This window comes from Glycine soja, chromosome 4 (assembly GCF_004193775.1).
Source record: "Glycine soja cultivar W05 chromosome 4, ASM419377v2, whole genome shotgun sequence".
NCBI lineage: Eukaryota > Viridiplantae > Streptophyta > Magnoliopsida > Fabales > Fabaceae > Glycine > Glycine soja.
Genome location: NC_041005.1, coordinates 9,587,832 through 9,608,840, shown reverse-complemented (window position 1 = coordinate 9,608,840; position 21,009 = coordinate 9,587,832). Strand labels below are relative to the sequence as shown.

General features: G+C 34.2%; 1 protein-coding gene across 1 annotated transcript; it reads left to right on the top strand.

The window, feature by feature from the left end:
- Positions 1–18,732: 18,732 nt before the first annotated feature.
- On the top strand, positions 18,733–19,791 carry LOC114410527. Its single transcript, XM_028374512.1, has one exon. The coding sequence runs from the start codon at positions 18,733–18,735 to the stop codon at positions 19,789–19,791; it is 1,059 nt and encodes a 352-aa protein (XP_028230313.1).
- Positions 19,792–21,009: the final 1,218 nt, after the last annotated feature.

The window sequence follows — 21,009 nt, the reverse complement described above, 5'->3', positions numbered from 1 at the left end:
ATACCTAATAAAGCGGTAATGAACCGATATCCACAATTACTGTCCGCTTTCACATCCACAATGTTGTGAATGAAACCTTGTATAAATGGTGCAAATTGATCCAACATCGGGATGATCCTTGTTGGCTTCGGCAGTTCAGAAGATGATGCACTATGTTTCACTGAAGAGTTGCTGCTTTGAACAGAATGAAAAACATCAACATACTCTCAGTAAGACTAATCACGCTTTGTGGATCTTTGACTTCTTTTCATCGGTTTCTTCGATGCACCTTTAGTGTTGACCTTTGACGGAGTAGGGCACATAAAGTTATGATCAGGTTATGCAATATCTTGAAGTTTACTCTTGAGAGTTAGTTTGCCACACACATCAAGTTCCTCAAATCTTTTAGATATGGTCTCAATCTCTTCCTTGATGTTGACTTCGGCCTCACATAACCCTTGGTCTGAAAAGCAAAGTCTCCTCCAGAACATATGGACTGAATCCACTGGGATGTTGTCAGCAGTATACCTAGAAAGGTCACATGCACAAGGAAGACCGATCGTGCTTCTCATCACACAACCACAAGAAGAGGGATCGTTGCCGAGATAACATAGACGCTCAACCTCGGCAGCAATCTCATTTAAAGCGTTCCTTGAAACCATTCCAACAAGCCTCTTGTATAATGTTTTTTTAAATACATGTCCAACCACATTTGTACTGGTTTCAAAGGATGCTTTAATTTCAACGTGTTGCAGCGTGATCATGTTGTTCATGGCATCCCAAACACTACACAGGTTTCCAAGGCTATTTTGTAATACTATTTTTAGAGCCCAATGAGCTGATTCAACCCTACATTTAAAATACACAACAAACATGAAAAATATACAACAATTAAATACCATTTATTAATAATCCTTACTATAAAAAAATAAGATTTTAATACCTGTTTGTTGTTGTGTTGCCTAGGTGCATGACCTTATTCGTCCAGGTTGTAATAAATTTTTCCTTATGGGGGATAATCCATGTGTCGTTAACATAGTCAACGAACATTGACCAAGGTGAACAAGCAATTTGAAACTTCTGAAGGGACTCAGCGAATTGTTGTTTGGACGGACAATTAACCAAAGTACCCCAGTTATCCATCACATAGTCCCAGACATTTTTTTGACCGATTAAACATTTGCACTTTGCCTTGACATTCTTATCGATGTGAAACCTGCACAACAAGTTTGTACACTTCGGGAACACATTTTTCATTGCATTCATCAGTGCTTGGTCTCTGTCAGTGACAATAACAACAGGGAGACGATCGTTTCTTAAAAATAGACCTCGAAATCGTTCCAAAGCCCATCCAATATTATTAACACGCTCACCCTCCAGATATGCAAACCCAGCAGAGAATGTCATCGCCGTTGGTGTCACCCCAACAAAGTCAAGTAGTGGGAGTCTGTACTTATTTGTTTTGTAGGTACTATCTATAAAAAACATCAGATGACATGCATTGCATAACTTTACTGCATCTAGGTGACACTAAAACAGATCATGCACCACAACTTCATCCTTCAATCTATGCCAATGAATGTATTGATCACGTTCGAGAAACTTCATCAGATGTTGCATTTCGGTATCAGCTCCTCTTATTGAAGAACGATATGCACTTCTTGCATTGTAAATTTGCTTGATCGTGGTGCAACTGTTGGCATTGTGCTCCTTCAACGTTAGCAACATGTTTTTTGGTTTCACCATCGACTTTGTCATATCAGCAATAATTTTCTTTTCATCTTTAGTCAATCGCCCAGCGTATGGATGTCCAACTAAGGACTTGGTCAATTCATGATTGTGAATCCCACAGATCAACTTCACCATCCAACCTTCCCCTCCATGCACTGGTTTCCCACGAAGCCTGAAGGGACAACCACATTTTCTACTCCCAGTGTCTCTTCTAACGAATTCTTTATTCCTACACTTGTACAGACCACTCCTTTCACACCCAATTAACACAAATGAACTTCTTCCTCTGCTACCAGTATCTGTGTCAGACATCATAATCACTGCAACAAATTCGTTTTCATGGGCAATTGTTCGAGCCCACTGCAAAACATCATCTCAAGTAGCAAAGACCTACAACGCAACTCCGACATATTAATTTTTATACGAAACATACGTTCAATCAAATGACTCAAACTAATGAACATGATTACCTGACAGGTATTAAAAGCATTTGAACAATCAGCATGTGGTTCATTCACACCACATTCTTCTTCATTATCATAATCCATATGAACTTCTTGTGACATCGTATAGTCATACGTCCATTGATCTTCCTCCATCTTAACGACATATTATTAAATTATGCATCATACACAAGTAATACAAAATTTAAAACTAAATTAAAACTAAATTATTTACTTAAACTAAAGTTAACACTATAACTAACAACTAATAAAACATTTTACTACTACAACAAAATACAATTATTTTACCTAAATCATTTAATAATATACCTAAATTATTATACCTAATTAAACCAATTATCCATAATTTCAAAAATATGAAATACAAATATTATAAATTATAATATTCATATATATTAATTTTTTCACAAATTTAAAAACACAATTCTAAAAAAATTAAAAAAATGCAGTTTTCGGAAGAAGCACTTCCGGAAGAAGTTCTTCCGGAAGCTGACACACCTTATTACGGAAGAACTTCACGTTTCCGAAAGTGCTTCTTCCAGTAGAAGGAACTTCTTCCGGAATAAGTTTACGGAAGAAGTTTTTACTGGATAACCTTCCTCAACATTTTATTGCTTCTGTAATAGATGAACACAAAAAAAAACCATAAAATGCGTACCTCCGACGAAATAAGAAGAACAACTACGATAGAAACCACCAATATTTAACCTTCACCGAACAACTACTTCCAACAAACTTGCAAAAACCACTCAGCACATAGACAAAAGTGAAAGTGAAACAAAGGAAACGTAAAACCGGAAGCAAGCAGAGTAAATTTAAAGAAAAACGAGACAGGGGCAAAATTGTCATTAAATATGCATTAAATATTTTTTTAATTCGAGTTATTATTATAAAATTTAATGCATATTTAATTCACGTTGTTATTAAATAAATAATATACGGATTACATGTAAAATGTTGTGATAGTAAATATTTTTTATTTTTTAAAAAATATACGGATTATATAATTTGTATGATTTAAATTAAATTCAATTGTCACAAAATTTATTATTCAAATTTACATGCGCATTAAATATGCATTAAAAATGTTAGTGATAATTATGTATAGTAATAATTTATGTATACTAATATTATTTATTTTATAACGTAATTGATTTATTAGCTTAGTTGGTTAAAGCATTGTGATAATAACCCCAAAATCTTGGGTTTGAGCCTTGGCCATTAATTTTTTTAGAAAAATTTTCCTATAAAAAACACACCTTTCGGAAGAACCTTCTTCCGAATGAACAGCTTCTTATTCCGGAAGAACTTTCTTTCGAAACAGATTGGCACAAGGGCAATTTTGCCCATTCAAAAAATTGTTGGGTGCACCAGCAATGTTGTTGGGTGCACCTAGCATATCCCGAATCTAAACCTTCGCACTTCTTGTAGCATAGCTCCCGTCAATTGCCTTATGTTTTCTAGGAGATGTTTGCTATTAGGAAATTACAATGAAAAATGATCAATTATTTTATATTAGTTTAAATATATTATTAGTCCCTCAAATATATGATTTATCTTTTTTAGTTTTTAAAATTAAAAACTTTTTTTAGTCCTTCAAACATGAAAAATATTTTTTTAGTCCTTTTTCCCATATGCCATTAGTATGTTCCAAAGAAGGAATATGAAATTTGTAATTTGTGACACTTTTAAGCCTCTAGAATAAGTCAAGTAAAAAAAGAGTTAAAATGCTCCCCAAAATCTCAAGAATAACCTCTTCAAGAAAATTATAAAGGTCCAATTTCCAATAGAGGAAAAAACAAGCATCCATTTGGAAAACAAAATGTCTCTTAGAAAAGGATCTCTTCCTTTCAACCCCAGGCAAGTTTAAAATAAGAATTTAGATCCATTCCTTCAATTGATTTCAACTCATTAAGAAAAACATGAACCACACAAATAGCAAATGATGTCATCATGAAAAACTTATGTCGCGCCATATGTGGCTTTCATTAATTCACTTTCACATTGGAAGTGAGTTACATGTTGCCTTACACTTGGGTTGGAAACTCCAAAAAATAGTTTCAGTGTTCCCCTTCATTGTCTCAGGTTACATGGGCGATGACAACCTTGACCACCACACGTCATCAAACGGCAACGTTGACGACATGGTAAGTGTGATCAAGCTAGTGGAGCTCTCCTTAAACCTTCTTATGAATGCATGGTATGCCAACGAGGACCTTCTCCAAAGTCAAAATAACCATCCCTCTGACCAATCCCTTTTCTTTGACCCTCCTGACGTCATCACCATTTAAGCCACCATGCTCTGCGGGGTGTTTGTTGGAATGCTCCAAAGTCAAGTGTGCAAGGGACAAGGTGGGGAAAACCGTGTTTTTTGTTGCGGAGAGGATTAAGGAGTGGAACACTCACATTCACACTCCCAGGGAGGCTAATTATTTTTGTTCATTTGGTGTGTGTTGCTTTAAATGTTGAATAGCCATGGATTTGGTTAAATGTTCAACGTGGAGTATTTTCTAGTGATTTGGTTATTGATTCTAATTTACAGTGATTTTTTATCGTCAAAAAATATATTTAAGTAAAAACTGTCACAAATTGCATATTCATAATTCCTTGTTTGACACATACTAATGAGATCTAAAAAAATGACTAAACAAAACATTTTTCAAGTTTGAGAGACTAAAAAAATAATTTTTAATTTGAAGGACTAAAAAAATAAATTTTATATCAAAAAATTAAATATATTTGAGGTGAAAAAATAAATTTAAATTTTTTCATGTTTGAGGGACTTAAAAACATATTAAAAAATTAAACAACAAATATTGAAAACTAAATTTGGAAAAATATCAAGCACTCCTACACAATATAAATTTCATAATTTTGTCATGTTACTAAGATAACTATAAGTTAGTCCTTCCTAAAAAAAAGACATAAGTTAGTCCGTAAATATTAAAGAAGGGAAATTAGATAGTACTACTACTGAGTACTGACTACTGTGGGCCTGTGGCAAACTTAGTACGGAGTATGCCCGGGGTTTTATTGGTAATCTTGTGGACCAATTATTGAAATTTGAAAAGCATGAGTTGTCCTCATTATTGATAACTTGACTTTTGGAAAGGGATGTTTATTGTCACTAGCTTATTTTTCATGTTATGCAACATTTGATAAGTTATCAATTATTAAATATTTAATAAAAGTTATTTATAGAGGAATGTGTTTTATTTGTAGTGTTTATGCAATGTTTAACTGATTTTAAAATTATGATATTATCACAACTATTTTTCACATAATATTTAAACCAATAAAAGAAAATAAAACTGAAACTATTACACCGTCAGAAATTATCATGCAAAATAAAATTATCAGTTGAAAAAACTTTAATCATCGCATGTAACACCCACATTAAATTTTTTAAAAATTGGATCACTGAGTTTATATTTAATTTTTAATTAGGTCTTTGTGAGACTTAATTAAAATCTATTAAAAATGAAAAATTATTCAAAGAACTAATTAAAAAATTAGTATTTTCACCCCGTCAGTTCTAAATTGATTGAAGAACCTAATCATATTGAACATAAAACGTGCAAAAGTGAGAATAGTGAAATACTGGAATGCAAAGGTTGGTATTTTTTTTAATTAGATACTTGAATTATTTGTCTTTTTAAATAGGCCCTTAACTAATTTTGGTTTCAATTATGTCACTAAACTTCTATTTTTTTTTAATTAGGCCTCTATTGGACCTAGCACCAGCAGGAACTTAATTAAAAATTTAGTAAAAGTTTAAAGACCTGCAAACTGGTTGGAGCTTAAGTTTTAAAGTCATTAACAAAAAAAATTATTTGTTTTTTAGGTTTTATAAAATAAAAAAGATCTAATATGTTGATCAAATGATCACATATGTTAAGAAAAAAGACTCAATATATTTTTTTATTTAAATTAATAACTTTTTTCTTAAAATTTATTTTAAGCATCATTTATCATTAGACCAACCTTGCCCACAAAGTAGACCTAAAAAATAACACAAATTCAATTAACATAATTCTTTTTTATAAATTCAATAAACAAAATTTGAACACCAATAATGGTATAAAAAATAACATCGTTGGGATTTTTTTAGATGTTTCAATATTATACGAATGTAAATTCAGATTAATGTTAAAATATTATACATTTTTTATTCATAAAAATTGGAAGACAGTATGAGATTAATGTTAAAATATTACACGAATTTAAACCTTCATTTCTATTGTACATATAAAATATTGATCGATGAGTAAGTATCTCAACACTATTTAATCACTCCGAAGAATATTCTAATTTAACGTATAATAATAAATTTGGTATATTAACTCAATCATCCCCTCATATATAATGCTAAAAGTTAATCATTCATTCACCATGCCAAGTGGGGATTGCTTTTACAATGTATACTTTCTTCTCCACCTACCCATACCAAATCAGATAAAGAGAGGAAGTATTTAGAGTATTTTTAATAGGAGATCTCATTTTAAGATCTTAATCACATTTTTGGTGAATCTTGGAGTATTATATATTATTTTCAGATTTCTTAAATTCTTTATTTTAATAGTAGATTTTATTTTGAGATCTTAAATTATTTTTTTAGATCTCACGAGAGATCCACCTTTTAATATTTATTTACAATTTATTTTAAAATAATTAATTATATCTTTTTAATTTTGAAAAAATTTATAATGAAAATACAAAATTTATTAATAATTAAAATATTTATTTATTAATATAATTTAAACTTAAGATAATACATAAAATTGATCGAAAAAAATACAAACATCGACATTGAACAACAAAAATTAAATTTCTTCTTTATTGTGACCAAAACGTTCCCAAATATATTCTACCAAATTTGCTTGAAGTTGTTGGTAAACTCCTCATGTATGCTCATAACATCTTGTTTACAGGTATGCAACAAAGTCAAGATGAACACTATGAGATACGTCAATATTTGAAATCTCTTCGCCAATATGATCATAATCAACATCAATGTTACCATTGTACGTATCTCGTTCGTTTTCAACAATCATGTTATGTAATATAATGCATATCAAGATTATGTTCTTCATGGTACCTATTTGTCAATTACATGATGGACCACATATAATTCAGAAACGAGATTTGAGCACACTAAGTGCTCTCTCCATATCCTTTCTTGTCACTTCTTGACATTTTGTAAATAACTTTATTTTCTCTCCTGTGTGGCATGAGGATGGTCTTCACTAATGTGGCCCAATCCGAATAAATGTCATCTACAAGATAGTACCCCATATTGTGTGTGGTTCAATTCCATTAATTGTAAATTATAATGGAGGAACTCGACCTTGCATAACGTCATTAAACACGGGAGATTGATTTAACACATTAATGTCATTGTTTGAACTTGCAACTCCAAAATAGGCATGTCAAATCCACAAGTCTTCTTATGCGACAACCTCAAGTATTAATGTGGATTTCCGATGTTTATCTCTATGAATTGCCTTTGCCGTGTAACTGGACAATTTTTCCATTCACAATGCATGCAATCAATAGAAGCCAACATACCTAGAAACCCACGTGCCTCCCCAATTTGCATTAGGCAATTGATGTCATTGTTGTTAGGCTTTCTCAGATACTCATTTCCAAATATCCCGTTCACCCCCTTCATAAAAGCTTATAAGCATTCAACTGCAAAGCTTTTGTCGATTTTGACATACTCATCCACGCTATCGACAGGTGATCCATATGTCAATATACAAATTACTGCAATGCACTTTGAAAAAGATGATTCCCTATCTCTAACACACTTCTGCAAAGGTGAAAGACCCCTTTTATAATTCGAAGGAACAACTGTTTTCGCATTTGGAACCTCCATTGAAATTGACTCTATGCATATATGCAATTTTCAGAGAAATAGTCATTCATTAAGAGACTATGTCCGTCTTCACGGTTCTGGTTTATGTTTCTTCTTGTCCATTTGGGCCGACTGCTACTATTTGCTTGTTGTTGCAACTGGCATAAATATCTCATGATTTCTTCAACAATGTTGTCTTCAAGTGCTTCATCAACAATTTGTTGCCAAACTCTATCGAAGCCAGAGTTTCGAGCCATTTTATGACTGAGTGGGGATAGAAAAAAACACAAGAATTTTGAAGAAGAAGGTATGTGCATGAACGAAAGGAAACTAAACAATTAAATAGCATCATCAACAATGATTAATTTTTATAACGACTAATTTTAATAACGGCTTGTTTTTAACGACTATTTTTCATAACGATTAGTTTTTATAATGGCTAATTTTTATGACGGCTTAAAAGTTACGCATTAACAAATAACTTACATAATTAAAAACAAACTTCATCATTCATCTAATTGAAAATATGTTACAACATAATCACTAATAACTTAACACAAAAAAAACAACTAAACTAATAAAAAAACTAATTAAAAACAAACATAAACATACAACTAATTAACGATAACTTAAGGCATAAACACTAACTACTAACCTTTAAAATATATTTACAAGTGATTTCGTATTGCTTGTGTTGATCTTCAATCATGTTAGACTTTTCTTTCGTAAGAATATCGTACATCTTCACGACATTATCTAACTCCACTACCTTTGTTATTTGTTTTTGGACAACATTTCTTTCCTTCATTTCTTTTTCAATGCTAAACAAGTTCACAAGCAGTGTAGAAGAAGATGCTCCTATAACTTTGACCTTCCTTTTGGTTGCCTTTTGTCCCATTGGGCGAGCCAGTGGTGTAGGAATGTCACTTTCAGAAACATCAATCGGTGTTTCCATATTAGATGACAATGAGTAATTCCAATTTTCATTCAACTTTGTTCTTTTTGAAGGAACTTCTTTGCATTGTTCTAACCATCTAAGTTAATCTTTTAACAACCACCATGCATGCTCTAATGCGAAATCCATTTTTTTTGTCATCCTTCCAAGTAGCACATTTGTTACCCATCACATCATTCTCCGTGTAACCACTTTTCTTCAAAGCAGTAGCTTGCTTGTAACAACCATTGAACTTTTGAACGACATAGTGAATTTTTGGTCATCGGGATTTCAGTTGATTGATGGATCTATCACTTAGATTGCCACAATGGATCTAATTTTTTACCATCATCGATGATTGAATCGAGTGAGACATTAAGTCACAAACTAATGAGAAGTTTATCTTCTTCAATTGAAAAAAATATTTGTGTGCCCTTTTTCTTCCTTGTAGAACTCTGTCCTTCCTCTACTGTAATATTTTCTAATTCATTTTGAATGGAAAATTGTGTAGTAACTTCTTCATTTGAAGGAGTTTGTGCACAACTACAATGATTTGGATCCATATGGCAAGGAACAAATAAAATAAGATTTAAATTGGAATTGGAGAATCTAAGAATGACAATGGGAATAAGAATGAGAATGTGAAAACGGTGTGCAAATTGCTTCCTATAGGACCCAATTTTTACAAAAGTTCATTGTAATTTTTTTTAAAAAATAACATGCTAAAGTAACGTTAAAAAATTAAAAAGATAAAATAATGTAAAAAAAATTGGCAAGGTACAATAGTGTTAAAAAAATGGCAAGCTATAGTATCGTTAAAAAAAATTGACAAGTTATAAAAATAGCTTTTGTATTGTTTCTTCGGTTTTTCTTCTTTCTTTTTTTCTCTTTTTCCTTCCCCACCCCTTTCTTCTTCCCCCACCCACCCTCTTCGCTTTGACCCTCTCCGCTTTCCCCACTCACCCCCTCCAGCCCTCTTCTTTTCTCTTCTTCCCCCACCCACCCCTTCTGTCCAACCTCTCTTCTCCCATGTGCCCGTGCAAGTAGAGCAACACACATACACGTGCTGCAACGGTTCAGGAACTGGAGAACCTCAACATGATCCAGATTCTTGCAGTGCGGGAATGACTCCATCAATAGAAGTGTCGTCGCCTCCTGCTTCACCACCTTGCACGACATCAGGGACGAAGGGAAGAACGCCAGCTTCGCCGCACGAGCCTCTAATTTGGGCCCCACGACCGTGTGAGGCACCAATCTAAGTGCCATGGCCGCACAAGCCTCCAATTTGGCCCCATGCATGTCATCAACCATCACACGTCGACCACCGTGTCTCTCCGCACGGACCTTGTATTTTGTAATTGATTTTATTTATTTTATTTGTTTTAAAATTATATTGCTATGTATTTGTTGTGTTATTGTTCTAATCTATGGCAAATTTGTTGTTGTTGGTTGATTTATTCTTCTTCTTCCTTTCTCTTTTACTACTTTTTGTTGCTTTTTTTATATTAAAAAATCCCAATTATTTATTTTTATACATGCATTTTATATCTCCCTCTATCTCGCTTTTCAAAAAAATAAAAGTCTTCCTCTACATGTCTTTCTTCTTGTTCTTTTATCTTTTTATTATTTTTAGTAATTTTCCTCCTATTATATCTTATATTTATTTTTTTTTCTCATTTTTCTTTTGTATCTATTTCTAAGGTGACGCATTCACCTCAATTAATTAATGCGTTGTTAAATGATATTTTTTTCATTAATAAAGATAATTTTGCATTCTTCTTGAGCCTAGTAGTTGTAGTAGTAGTAGTAGTAGTAGTAATAATAATAATAATAATAATAATAATAATAATAATAATAATAATAATAAAAAATAGATATAGAGAGTAAAATAATTAACTTGACATTTTAATGGATTTAATTAGAATATTCATTATCATTCAATCAAATCTTGACCAATAAGTCGTTGATCCGAATAGTCGTATGCTTGGTTTTTAAAAACAAGATTTTGGATTGGAGTCTTGTTAATGGAAAAAACGTAGTTGGAAGAGGATATCTTATTAAAGATAGTCAGCCAAGTTCCCGAGAGGAGATTAGTCATTAGCAAAACTGATAGATACTCCATATTAATGACATGGTAACAAAAAAAATTCAATCACATATTGTAATATAATTTTAAGTTTTACTTTTATAATAACTACTTTAAAGTTATATAATAATTTCTAATTAGTTTATTAAGCGTGTATTAAAACTAAATTATATTTTGTTAAGAAAGGCTAGTAACATATTAATTCTTTAACATGTTATTTTCTATTATAATCATAACTATTGATTGAAATTTATTAAAAATTATGTAATCATGTCGCCTCATTTTTTTTTAATAAACCTCATTTATAATTTTATTTTTTATTAAGTTTTAACTGATAGAATGTGTATTAGTATCTTCTATTTTATTTTTCAATTGCTTTAAATAATTATAAATCCTCTTACTTCCTTTCTAAGTGTTTTGGTACACACAACAAATTTGACAATGTTTAATAATTGAGATCATTAATGGTAATTTATAAACATTCTTCTTTTTTAGTTAACTTGTTGAGATATCTTTTAAGGACAAAATTGTAAAATCAATACTAGAGCCAAAAACAAACAAATACTTCAAATGTAATAAGGCTAACAATGCAAAACTTGAGGTCAAAATATTAGTGTTAGAAGAAGGCCTCATATAAGGGCCACCAAGTTCTTTCAGCCTTAACTAAGGCTATTTTGGGTGTTGCTAGGTGCACCCAACATTCCTATAAAATGCCAAAAATGCCCCTGGTTCCTTGCACACTTGCGGATCAAGTTGATCCGTAAGTGTGCACAAGATAATTTTTTAAAAATTGAAGACCATTTTTTTACAATTTGAAGCTTTATTTATTTTTTTACAATTTGAAGCTTTATTTATTTGAGTCATGACCAATCAAAAAAATATTTACAAACTAAAATCCATTTGAAAAAATAATTAATTTTATTTTATGTCTCTTTTGTTTATGTAAATAAAATATTATCCTAATGAATGTTTAGTTAAACGTAACATTCATACTATTTCAACGAAATTCAAATGAATTTGGAATCAAGTAATTTAAAAATAACACTTAAACGTTAACACTAATATTATAAATAAAAATAACTTTAAATACACAAAATGTTAAGTAAAAAACAAAAATGTGGTCAAGTACAAGAAATTTATATACATTGAATATCAATATGAAATGTGTAAAGAAACTACAGCTGATCTATGCGACGCCTACGTTGAGACCTCACGTACACAATGCGGTCTTGGGTGACACTCCTGACAATCTTGAGGCATTCTTCGATGACCTCATGTGTCGATGTGCCTGGCGTGACGACCCCTAGGCTGAGGTCACACTCCAACCTCTCGGTGATTGCATCGCAAGCCTCCTATTAAATAGAAAAAAAGCAAATTAGTATTAAAAAATTGATGTAAATGACATTTCATACGTCTAACCATATAGTAACACTTACCATTGCATGTCTGGGCTTGTCGACATCGGACTTGGTTGGATCATCCAGGACCTGAGGGATATCTGACTCTGGGACATGTCTGGGCTGCACAACAGGTGCATCTGCCGGAGGATATGATGGTTGTTCCGTGGTCATGAATGGATGAGAAATACGGAAGAACCAATCTATGTAGTCAGGCGCACACTGACCTGACACAACACATAGATCACTTACTGCCGCCAGATGGTCTGAGTAGTGCGTCTACGTATCGTCTATGTCATCATATGACACCAATGGATGGACAGGGTGTGTAAGAATGCACTGGACGTAGTCAAACTGGCGCATAACCCTCTCCACTCTGTATCTGACAACAATAGGCCCCCAACGGAGTTGTCCCGAGAAGCACGAAATCAGATGAAAGTCCTGTACAGGTCGGTGCTCTGAATATGGAATCCAGCAGACATCTGGGATCCTCAAACAATCCAGGCACTGCCTGTACATCGCTGTAGATAGCTTCTTCACAGTCTTCTTTGTCGCAATCCATCGACACGCACGTGGTGACACCTCATCATAATCCGGATCAGCATTGCACTCCGCAATTGACGGAAAGTGCTCGTATATCCAACACTACAGGGTTTACACGAAAATCATACATGTTAACCAAATATACACTTATTAAAACATTGTTGTAATTAAATTATGAAATACATGTTAATTACCTGTAACAAGGTGATGTAACCAGCAAGCTGTCGGCTGGTGCTGAGACTAGCATCGTTAAGCTGATCGTACATATGGACGAGCCCAGCAGCTCCCCATGCATACCGCCCAGCAAGAGTGAGGTCACGCAGGGCCTGTAAGTGTATGACATGAACATGGGTTGCACTCTTATTAGCAAAGAGAGTGCAACCCAAAAGATGCAGAAGATAAGCGCGAGCGGCAACTGTCCAGTGATGCGTATGACATCTACACTGGTATATGTCTCACAGCCACTGCAGGCATACGTATGGTCTGCCACATTGGTCTGTCTCGGCCTTGGCCACCTCTGGTGAGACCATCAGTAACTCACCCAAGAGCCGCGACATCGTCTAGCGTGATCGAAATCTCCCCCACAAGAAGTGGAAACTAGAAGTCTCCCGGTGCCACCTCTCGACAAAGGAGGATATAAGTCTCCGATCGCCAGTGTCAATAGAACACGCGATCAAAGTACTTAATCCTGTCCCAGCAACCATGTCCTCAATTGTAGGAACAGGCCTGCCTAAGTTATGCACCTTCCTCCCATGGGAGGATAACTTCAACTCAGGACATTCCTAAATTGAAGTACAAAGGAACACAATTTGTTCATAAAACGTGAATCAGTAACCAATAAATCCAAAAAAATAAAAGTTAACTAACTTTAATATTATAAATACTTGTCCAGACCATACGTTGGCCGCAACATGGTCAGCATACTCTGTAAGCACTGATGGGTCCCTGGGTCCACTAGGAAATCCCTCAGGCTCGTCCCCAATATCTTGTGCACCGGTATCTTGTGCGTCAATCTCTGCACCGGTGTCCTGTGTGGCAGCATCTACCATGGGCTCATCCCCAGCTACAGCAGCCTCTGCCTCTGGTACCGCAGGCAAGTCTACAGGTACCGCAAGCACATCATCGTCAACAATGACTAGTACCCGTCACCTGCGTGCCGATGCGGTCGGCCTTCGACGTTGGGGAGCACCGTCAGTATCATCACCATCCCCTCCTCTCCCCAGACCTCTGGCAACAACCCTACCTAACGCACGGACTAATCCTCTAGTCTTAACCATGATCTACAAATGTCTACCACAAATTCCATCACTAAACCACACAAAGGCTATAGAGTTAACATATATGTAATACTGAGTAGCCTAGCAGGTTATTCTACACTCCAATTCACATTGTTGTTGTATTGATTAGAGTTTTAATACATCTATCAATATTGGTATAAATCATAAACCTTGCACCAAAGAGATCTTTACACAACTTCATAAGTATTATTATCGATCAAAATCATTACAAATAAGGATGTAACAAAAATGTTTGCTTATTTGCAATATTGGATAATGTTTTCAGTTTCAATATGTGATTTGCTATAATGTTTACACATCTATCATGTGATTTCTCACATGATGCCTTAATTTTTGTGACATTGTCTTGGTCCAAATGTCCAATGTTTATGATTCATTCTCTCTATTGTAGATTGGTTTAACATTAAAGAAGTTATTTGAAGAGGGTGTAGTCAAGCGAGAAGATTTATGGATTACCTCTAAACTCTGGTTTTATTTGAGTTCCAAATTAATTATCTTCCTGATTAAAATTAAAGTGATGGTAGTAGAATCATGCATTAAGTTAGTCTTTAATATCTAGAACTAAAGGATTCTCTACACCTGAAGTTAAGATGATGGACAGGTGTCCAGATCATGCTCCAAAAGATGTACCAGAAGCTCTAGACAGAACACTAAGAGACTTGCAACTTGATTATATAGATTTATACCTTGTATGTGTTACAACTTGATATCTATATAATGTTCTATAAATGTTTAGTATGTGGGTTATGTATGGATTTAATTAGTGTCAAAATCTACAATGATAAACAATATCTGAGATATAAATTCAGATAAAGTTTTGAATTTCGGATATAACTTCAAAATCTACTCAGTATTACCTATATTTATTGGAGTGTAGAATTGGAGTTATGTTTGGTTGGTCCCAACAAAGGCTATAGAGTAGTAGCCATTTGTGGCATGGGGGGTTTGGGGAAAATAACATTGGCAAAAAAGGATACAATAAACAAAATACGAGCTCTCCATTACTCTAAGCCAACTAAATTAAATTTAACCTATGATATTTTCCTAAGCTTCTCACATGTACCTATATATATGTTTATGTTATCTCTAACTTGATTGCCCTCATATTAATAAGTATAGAGTATCAAAACCAAAGGGCCAAGGAGGGTAGATTCTGTGAGAAACTCAAGATCAAGAATAAACCAAAGTTTGTAGGAGTGAGACAAAGGGCTTCAGGGAAATGGGCAGCAGATATCAAACACACATCAAAGAAGATTAGGCTTTGGCTTGGAACTTATCAAACTGCTGAGGAAGCTGCGCGACCTTATGATGAAGATGCATGCCCCCTTCAAGGTTCAAACACAGCTACTAAAGGCTTTGTTCTCTTTTTAGTTATTTGATAATTATCCAATTTGAGTTATGGAGTTATTAATATGAGGAGTTTTTTTTTTCAAAAAGAAAATACGATACTACTACTTGGATCTGAAACCTACATGTTGACGCTCATGATTTTGATAGCCATACTAATGATTTAGAGGATATTTCCCGAAAATTTTTTAGTGCCCATTTCGGCCAACTCTCTATCATCTTTCTTTGACTGAGTGGCATGTATTTTCATGGTGCTCGTTTTTCCAATTATCAATTTTTCTACTCAAGGGTGTGGCATTGCTACAAATTCTAATTTGTTTTCAGCATCCTTTTGGGATTCTAATCAATGACTAAATTTGAGGGCTTCAAACACATAAGTAGGATATAAATAGTTTGTGTTCAAAGTAAAGCTACAAACCAAAAAGTCACAAAACCAAATTTCAGAACAGGATATAAATAGTTACAATTGCATATTCAGTACCATACAGAATATAAATAAAGTAAAAAAAAACCACTGAAACCTTCAAAATAAGAATGCACACCAACCACAAAATCTTAAATAACCATTATAAAACATCATACTCCAGGCTAAAAGCTTCAAAATTAACCCTAAACTCTTATTAAAAACCATTTTTCATTAATTAAAACATAATTCTAATTTTTAAAAAATTTAAAACAAGCCTGCGGATCAAGTTAATCCGCATACTTCATGCAAATCAAGTTGATCTGCAGGCTTCACGCGAATCAACTTGATTTGCAGGCTTTACGCGGATCAAGTTGATCCGCGTGAAGCTTGCGGATCAAGTTGATACCCACGAAGGTTGCGGATCAAGTTGATCCCCACGAAACTACGCAGCCAAAAACGCATGCAGATCTACTTTTCCCTACTGCGGATCATATCAATCCTAACCTACACCACCTACGGAAGACCTAAATCCCTATGCGAATCAATACTTGCCTACACTACAATACCAAAAATGCAGTAGAAACAACATAGAAGAATAAGAATGCACTTACCTCAATTTTTGCCAACAATGGTGAGCAGCAAAACGAAGAAGAAGAACGCGCCGCAAGGTGAACACGAACGGACGCCGAGGTCGCGCAGGAGGAGAAAGAAGCAACGCGCGAAAGTGGAAGAAGGAAGAAGAAACCGAAGGAATGCGTGGAAGTGGAAGAAGGAAGAAGAAGCTGAAGGAACGCGCGGAACAGGTGCTGGGTGTATAAGGAAAAAGGTCGCGGAACAAGAAGAAGGAATGCGGAAAAAGATGAAAAGCTGGGTGCAAAACTTTTTAAAAAATAAGTAGGGGTAATTTTGACTTTTACCCTTAAGTGCTAGGTGCAGTTAGCAACACTCAGCTATTTTTGGTACATAAAAAGTATCACTTTGCTTAGGAATCACAATCATAAATAGTTTCAAATAATATCCACATTTAAATTGAAGTGTTTTTTTAAAAGAAAACTATAAAGCCTTACATAAGAGTCCAAATAAGTAATACTTCAAATGTGGTGAGACTAGCATTATAACTCACTTCATCTAACCGTTAACTTTCGTCTATTAACATTAGGGAATTCGCCTACGTAGCACAAGAACGAAAGTGTCACCAAATAATTGCTCACATGGTATTCATTGGTTGATAGTGAGGTGATGACTCATAGAGACCAAAATGTCAGTATAATTTTTGCCTTTGTTACTACTTTAGTCAGACCCAAACACAAGGTCATTTTTCCTTTGTTACTTCTTCTCTTTTCACCTTCATCTTCACGCCTTTTGAGACTTTCAACGACCTTCATAGCCACCATGAAGGAGCATTGTTCTTCTGTTGTTGAAGATAAAGTCATTGTTTCCTGTTCTATTGTGATACGTAAGGTAAAAAAGCAACCCCTTATTGTGAACATGCCTTAAATGAGTGGAGGTGAGATAAAACAAAACAAAAAACAAAAAACACCGAAGGAGGAAGAACAAGAAGTTGGACCCTTCATTTATGGAGAACAATATATAAGATGAAAGAAAAAATAATCATTGCAAGTCTAACAATCAAAAGGAGAAGAGATAAAAAGTCATTACTGACAAATTAATCTCTATGTCCACATGAGTAATTTTTTCGTGACATTTTTATCCCTACGTGTCACGTAGGTAGACGAACTAATGTTAACGGATGAAATTTAATGGAAGGATGGATTTGTTTCACTTTTATACTTTTGAGGACTAATTTTTAATTTTTCATCTTTTAAAAATGAATTTATTAACCCCGCACACTTTCAGAAATAAAAATGACTATTTATTCCTACATATATTCATACATTTACTTTCTCTGTACAGCTCATTTATCTTCTTTTTTTTTTATCACATCACCTATTATATCTATCATTTTTTATTTCTTTTTTTTTTTACTCTCTTTCTTTCTTCTCTTTTCTTCCTAATACCCCAAATTTGAGATATATGAATACTACTGCCTATATTTTAAGAGATTAAATATATGGCTTGTGGAGTAAAAGTCAACATAGTTCCATTTCACATCACATGTCCACATCTTTTTCGTTTTTTTTTTTTTACATTTACAGCCCCCCTTCCGATCCCTCTCTTTCTCTCACTGTCCCTCTCACATTCACATCGAGTTTGACCTGGCCAGCCACCGGAAACTCTTTTATCTCTACTCCAATGGCGAACCCACCCACCCTGCACTCTCTTGAGGATCTTTTAAAGCCTCTTTTTTTTTCTGAGCACAAAGGTTAAATAACCTTTCCTCTCTATTCATCTTCTTCTTTTTCCTTCCCTCAAACCCTAATTCACGCAAACAGCTAACGAGATCTACTCCTTACTGAGTACCTCCTCGTAATTCACGCCTCACTCTTCCCTCAATCCTTTCCCACTCACATCTCACTCCCCACCCAATTATGCATCATAATTAAGATCTATATGCATAGTTTCCTTTTCACAGAAGGCTGGTTACACATGTACAATTGGATTTCATGGAAACATGATAACCAAACACGTAATTCGATTCTCAATTCCACACACTTTTTCTTACTACTTTCAAATCCCTTATAGTAACCGTACCACCTAAGCTTTCTCTTGTTTCCTTTTTTGCTTATGCAATGGATTCTGGCAACAGTGGAAGCATCTCTTCTAGCGATGATGAATACGATTCATCATCACACGCTCATCCATCGTTCCTCAATCATTTTGGTTCCATCTCCGACCCGCAACAACCATCTCTTGTTCCTTCTCATCCCTCAATGTTTGATCTTTCCTCAAACTATCTCCACTCTCTCTCACAATCCCACCCAAACCCCCATAATTCCTTCTTAAACTTAGACTCTCAAGGCCAAAGATCTGAACCCAATTGCACCCTCCATGAAAGCCTCCCATCTTCATCAGCAATACCAACAACAACAAATCAATACTTGTTGGGCCACGACAACGTTAATAATAATGCAAGACAACAACTCCCATCATCCCCACAGACCAACAACCTCATACGCAACTCGAAGAAACGAAGCAGAGCTTCAAGGCGTGCACCCACCACCGTTCTCACCACCGACACCAACAACTTCAGATCCATGGTTCAAGAGTTCACCGGAATCCCTGCACCCCCTTTCTCACCTTCCTTCTCTCGCCGCATCCCTCTTCGCCCAAACCCTTTGCTTTCAACAACTTCATCAAGGACTTTGTTACATAACAACAGCATCTATGTTTCTCCTAATAATAACTCCCTTAATTACCAACTACTTCCCGATCTATCTTTACCCTATCAGCCCCCACCACAGAATCTCATGCAAAATATTCACCCTATTCCCTCATTCCACCCCTCTTCTTCTCTTCATACTCTTGTCCCTACAGGGTTTGGTGCAAAGTCTTTATCCACCATGCCCACGCTTGATGCGCATGATCTGGTGGGTGCACATGTACAAGGTCATCATGAGCATGTGGTTTCTGAGGGCATGTTTCTGAGGAGTGACGGCGGTGGAACTGGAGGAGGGAGAAGAGATCCGTTTAGGTGCTTAGATAATGAGAATAATAATAATTATGGCGGTTGCAAGCTCAACATCTCGGTTTCTGCATCGAGCAACTTGAACCATGAGAAGAACTTGGAAAATGGAAATTCCCCTAGGGAAGGAGCTGTCGAAGCGTGGATTTGTTCTTCTGATCAATAGGATCATCTCGCGTGTGGTGTGAGAGAGAGTAAACAGTATTCTCAACTTGTGAATCATTGCAGCGTGGAATTTCAGATAGAGTCTATTGATCTTTTTCCTTTCAGATACTGCAATGAATTAATAGCGTCATCATGATGATGTTGATCATAGTGGTCTAGTGTTAGTGGTTAGCATTTGCAGCTATCATTTCTTTTTTGTTTTAAAATTCTTATACGAGTAATGTTGAGACTATTAAATTACTAGATAGCTAGAGTAAGATTAATTTAATTATGTAGTATATGCTCCTTTTATTTGCACTTGATGATCTTATTATCTTTTTCTTTAGTGTTAGGATCTAAAATGGATATTATTACAGGAATTTTAATTAGGTAAAGTGATTTTATGAGGCTTCTATATGTTTTTTGTTTTTAATTATAAAATTCCTAAAATTTGAATTTCATTGTTGCAAAAATTTTTGTCCGTTATTCGTTCTCTTATAAAGTTATTTTATTTTATTTTCTAGAGATCGAGATAATAAATTAACTATATGGGAGATCATGAAAAGTGTGAATGTCGGACACTAAAAATTTGTGTATGCATGTTATTATTTGCGTAATAAGGTGGATTTTTAGGGGTAGTGTGATATTGTCAGTATGATGTTTGCTTGTGGTAGTTCCACACACTTAATCAATGATTCGTTTTTTCATTTATTATTATTATTATTCCTATATCAGATAATTTCAGGGAAAAATTTAAAATTGATTGAGTCTAGAATTCATTCTAAGTTAAAATAATTTTAAATAATTTATATGTTGGATAAAAAAATTATATTAAATTTTACTTCAAAATAATCTTAACAAAAATTATCCAAACATAAATCATATTACTTCAAAATCAATTTCACTAATAATGTTCTTTCAATACACACTTAGTATGACTTAAGCATTTCTGGTACTAAGGTTTATTCTATTTTTTTTTATAATAAAACTCACTTAGAAAAGAAAGACGTGATTTATAACTTTTTTTATACCGTATCATTTAGTTATTAACTATCATAAAAACTCATTTTACCAAGTGAAACCACTTTTTTTTTTTTTACTTTAGTCTCTAACATTTGCGGAGTACATTTTTTCCCTTATCATTTGAATTTAGTACTAGTTCTCTTTGCGACACTATCGAAAAAAATGGTTCCCTACATGCTATAGCGATGATAATAAAAAGAGTGGAAATATAAGATTC

Coding starts and splice junctions, on each gene's coding strand:
- LOC114410527 (XM_028374512.1), top strand. CDS start 18,733: ATGGATTCTGGCAACAGTGGAAGCATCTCTTCTAGCGATGATGAATAC.